The sequence below is a fragment of the Abramis brama genome (genome assembly GCF_963993115.1).
Source record: "Abramis brama genome assembly, chromosome: 12".
NCBI classification, from domain to species: domain Eukaryota; kingdom Metazoa; phylum Chordata; class Actinopteri; order Cypriniformes; family Leuciscidae; genus Abramis; species Abramis brama.
The window spans coordinates 728,862-733,861 of NC_139974.1; the positions used below are offsets into that span (position 1 = coordinate 728,862).

The 5,000-nt window shown below is 44.3% G+C and overlaps 1 protein-coding gene across 3 annotated transcripts in view; it reads left to right on the forward strand.

Moving 5' to 3' along the window:
* Positions 1 to 5,000, forward strand: part of ctss1 (cathepsin S, ortholog 1) — a 12,502-nt gene that overhangs the window by 5,010 nt on the left and 2,492 nt on the right. For 2 of the 3 annotated variants that reach the window (XM_084131671.1, XM_084131670.1), the window contains exons 3-5: positions 995 to 1,117; positions 2,114 to 2,269; positions 3,260 to 3,484. In XM_084131671.1, coding sequence (XP_083987797.1) covers positions 995 to 1,117; positions 2,114 to 2,269; positions 3,260 to 3,484 — 504 coding nt within the window. Of the gene's footprint in view, positions 1 to 994; positions 1,118 to 1,506; positions 1,564 to 2,113; positions 2,270 to 3,259; positions 3,485 to 5,000 lie in introns of those variants that run through there. The other variant, XM_084131672.1, reaches the window with a different exon arrangement.

A 5,000-nucleotide genomic window follows, 5' to 3' on the forward strand; every position in this document is an offset into this window, starting at 1 on the left:
CACTATACAGTGAGGAATCATGGTGTGTGTGTGTGTCTAGTGCACACTATACAGTGAGGAAACATGTAGTGTGTGTGTGTGTCTAGTGCACACTATACAGTAAGGAAACATGTAGTGTGTGTGTGTCTAGTGCACACTATACAGTGAGGAATCATGTAGTGTGTGTGTCGTGTCTAGTGCACACTATACAGTGAGGAAACATGTAGTGTGTGTGTGTCTAGTGCACACTATACAGTGAGGAATCATGTAGTGTGTGTGTCGTGTCTAGTGCACACTATACAGTGAGGAATCATGGTGTGTGTGTGTGTCTAGTGCACACTATACAGTGAGGAAACATGTAGTGTGTGTGTGTCTAGTGCACACTATACAGTGAGGAATCATGGTGTGTGTGTGTGTGTCTAGTGCACACTATACAGTGAGGAATCATGGTGTGTGTGTGTGTCTAGTGCACACTATACAGTGAGGAAACATGTAGTGTGTGTGTGTGTCTAGTGCACACTATACAGTGAGGAATCATGGTGTGTGTGTGTGTCTAGTGCACACTATACAGTGAGGAATCATGGTGTGTGTGTGTGTGTCTAGTGCACACTATACAGTGAGGAATCATGGTGTGTGTGTGTGTCTAGTGCACACTATACAGTGAGGAATCATGGTGTGTGTGTGTGTAGTGCACACTATTGATACTTTGCAGTCACGTGATATCTGGCGGGCAACAAACGCGGTTAGAGCATCCAGTCGCACAACAACTCTCTGGCATGTCGTGTACGCCTCAAAACACCAACTTTTGTATATTAAAACTGTCAAGATCCTTGATTAATTTACTGGTTTCCGTTGCTAGAGAATGACGTTCTTGCCCCCCAGCCAGTACAACTGACGTCACGTGCAAAGTATCAATACAGTGAGGAAACATGGTGTGTGTGTGTGTGTTGCAGAGAGAGGAGCGCCACAGGAATCATGTAGTGTGTGTGTGTGTGTGTGTGTGTGTGTGTTGCAGAGAGAGGAGCGCCACAGGAGAGCCGTCTGGGAGCAGAATCTTCTGGAGATCCTCAAACACAACGAGGAGACGGCCGTCGGTCTGCACACATTCACACTGGGACTGAACCAGCTCAGCGACATGGTGCTTTATCACACACACACACACACACAAACACACACACACACACACACACACACACACACACACATTCACACTGGGACTGAACCAGCTCAGCGACATGGTGCTTTATCACACACACACACACACACACAAACACACACACACACACACACACACACACACATTCACACTGGGACTGAACCAGCTCAGCGACATGGTGCTTTATCACACACACACACACACACACAAACACACACACACACACACACACACACACACATTCACACTGGGACTGAACCAGCTCAGCGACATGGTGCTTTATCACACACACACACAAACACACACACACACACACACACACACACATTCACACTGGGACTGAACCAGCTCAGCGACATGGTGCTTTATCACACACACACACACACACACACACATTCACACTGGGACTGAACCAGCTCAGCGACATGGTGCTTTATCACACACACACACACACACACACACACATTAATAAAATATACATTTAAAATAAATAATTTTAAGTAAAAACTATTTCTTTACATAAAAAACATAAAAGTGCCGAATTCAAGACATATTAAAATATAAACAACAAAATGAAACTGATTAAAATAAATAAAATAAATAAAAAAAAATCACAAAAATTTTAAAATAAAGATATAATTCTAAAATAAAAAAATACAATTAATTAAATCATGTTAAATTATAATAAATACCTTAACATAAAAAGTCAAATTGATCAAAATGAAGTGAGCTTGTGCTTAATATTAATATTATTAAAACAAGAAATAATATCAAAACTACCTTTTGAAAGAAAAACAACCTTTAATTTAAAGGATAAACTAATGAAAGATATATTTCTCATTTTATGAAGCATAAATTCACTTCATTTTGATACAGTTTTCAGAAAAGCAAGACGTTCCTGTTATATATATATATATATATTTTCCTTTATGTCAGTGCAGGTCAAAGGTCACATAAATGGTGTGTGTGTGTGTTCAGAGTGCAGATGAAGTCAATCCTCTGATGAACGGTTTACTGGAGGAAGATCTTCCCGAAGTGAACGTGACGCTCGGCCCTCTCTCCCGCGCTCACCTGACCCTCCCAGCCAGAGTCAACTGGACAGAGCACGGGATGGTCAGTCCCGTCCAGAACCAGGTGTGTGTGTGTGTGTGTGTGTGTGTGTGATCACAGGAGTGTAACACGTGTGTGTGTGTGATCACAGGAGTGTAACGCATGTGTGTGTAAACAAGAGCATAACGTGTGTGTGTGATCACAGGAGTGTAACACGTGTGTGTGTGTGTGTGTGTGTGTGTGTGTGTGTGTGTGTGTGTGATCACAGCAGAGTAACACGTGTGTGTGTGTGATCACAGGAGTGTAACGCGTGTGTGTGTAAACAAGAGCGTAACGTGTGTGTGTGATAGGAGTGTAACACGTGTGTGTGTAAACAAGAGCATAACGTGTGTGTGTGATCACAGGAGTGTAACACGTGTGTGTGTGTGTGATTATAGGAGTGTAACACGTGTGTGTGATCACAGGAGCGTAACGTGTGTGTGTGTGTGATCACAGGAGCGTAACACGTGTGTGTGTGTGATTATAGGAGTGTAACACGTGTGTGTGATCATAGGAGCGTATCGTGTGTGTGTGTGTGATCACAGGAGCGTAACACGTGTGTGTGTGTGTGTGTGTGTGTGTGTGTGTGTGTGTGTGTGATCACAGCAGAGTAACACGTGTGTGTGTGTGTGTGTGTGTGTGTGTGTAAACAAGAGCGTAACGTGTGTGTGTGTGTGTGTGATCACAGGAGCGTAACGCATGCGTGTGATCACAGGAGCGTAACGTGTGTGTGTGTGTGTGTGATCACAGGAGCGTAACGTGTGTGTGTGTGTGTGTAAACAAGAGCGTAACGTGTGTGCGTGTGTGAGATCACAGGATCGTAACACGTGTGTGTGTGTGTGTGTAAACAAGAGCGTAACGCGTGGCTCGATGGTGTTTTAAGCCCCCTATGGCTCCTTAGAGGCAGCTAACCCTACCCTCAACCTTAAACCTACCCCTCCCCTCGCTGCCTGGAAGGCGCCGTTGGGGGCTTAAAACACCAAGTGCCTAACGCGTGTGTGTGTGATCACAGGAGTGTAACGTGTGTGTGTTCAGGGCCGGTGTGGCTCCTGCTGGGCCTTCAGTGCTGTCGGCGCTCTGGAAGGGCAGATGAAGCGGAGAACCGGCGCTCTGGTTCCGCTGAGCCCACAGAACCTGCTGGACTGCAGTGTGAGTCTGGGGAACCGCGGCTGTAAGGGCGGATATCTGAGCCGGGCCTTCCTCTACGTCATCCAGAACAACGGCATCGACTCCAACACCTTCTACCCGTATGAACACAAGGTACTTCTGTTTCCCTGAGGTCACATGCAGAGCCGGACAGTAACGGAGTACATTTACTTGAGTACAGTACTTAAGTACAATTTTGAGGGATCTGTACTTTACTCGAGTGTCATTTTTGGGGAGTACTCATGACTTTACTCAAGTACATTTGAGAGGCAAATATTGTACTCTTTACTCCACTACATTTCTATCCATAACTGTGAGTACCCGATACTTCTAAAAAAAAAAGGAAAAAAAAAGGAAAAAAGCAACATCTCGGAAACCCTCTCAAATGTGATTGGATTGCGCAGGCGCCACTGATTGGGACAGCCTATCAGCAATCACCTTCAGCTTTCCGCCAAAGTCAACTCCATGGTCAGATTTAGATAAGAGACGAAACCATGGACGAAACAATGGATGAAGACGCAGCAGGTCCATCCCGGGAGCAATATTTTTTTCCCAGGATGGTAGGGGAAGACTCATGAATATTCATTAGGGAAGTCATCCCTGATTGGTCTTAACCCCAGTGACGGGTAGGTTTAGGGGCGGGGTTATGGAGGTCATAAGACCCCCAGTGACGGGTAGGTTTAGGGGTAGGTCATCAGACCAATCAGGGATGACTTCCCTAATGAATATTCATGAGTCTTCCCCTACCATCCTGGGGGGAAAAAAATCGCATCCCGGGAATGTGCCAACCCGTGGCCCCACCTCGCCAGACTATTTAAATTTTCTGAACAAGTTAATGATAGTTTTCGCTTCAAGTGTTTGCTGTGTTTACCAATGTAAGCAGTTTCTTCATTAGGGCGATTGGGCGACGCACCACCAAAGTGTGAAAGGGACTTTTTCAATCACATTCACAATCTCATTCAACCACAGAGTTACGCTAGCCGTCACTGCCTCTGGATATAGTCCAATCGGCGTCATGTCACGTTCTGTGGAGTACCGCCTCTTTTTGGGCGATTTCACTCTGGCTGAGAATCGCCCAGTGTTCCCATAGACTTACATTCAAAGATGTGTTTTTTCGAACTGCAGGCACTGCAATGCATTCTCTATGGGTTCCGGGAGGGCTCGCGCTAACGTGCTTACGTCATCATGCGTATCCTTAACCTGTGCAGCGATTGGTGGGAACAAACATACACTATTAAAAATCTTTAAGATTAAGTGACAGATAATATTTGAAAACAATTTTGAATTTGAACAACAAGAACAAATGAAACACTACTTTAATATCTTTATCAAATGTGATTAAAAAAATAAAAATAAAAAAGAGAACGAGAGTGAGAGAGACTGTTGGGACATCTCGCGAGTTGAGGCCAGTTGAACTTGAACAACGTCATGGCGAACGCAGTTAATTCTATCGTGTCATTAAAAGAAATACCATTCAGCCGTCGTGTAACTAGTGAGTAATGTGCAGGGTTCGTACGGGTGCTTGAAATCCTTGGAAGTGCTTGAATTTTGATGTGTTTAAGGTTTGAAAAGTGCTTACATTTTTGATAAAATGCTTGAATGTAACTATATTTCTTTCACAACAAATATT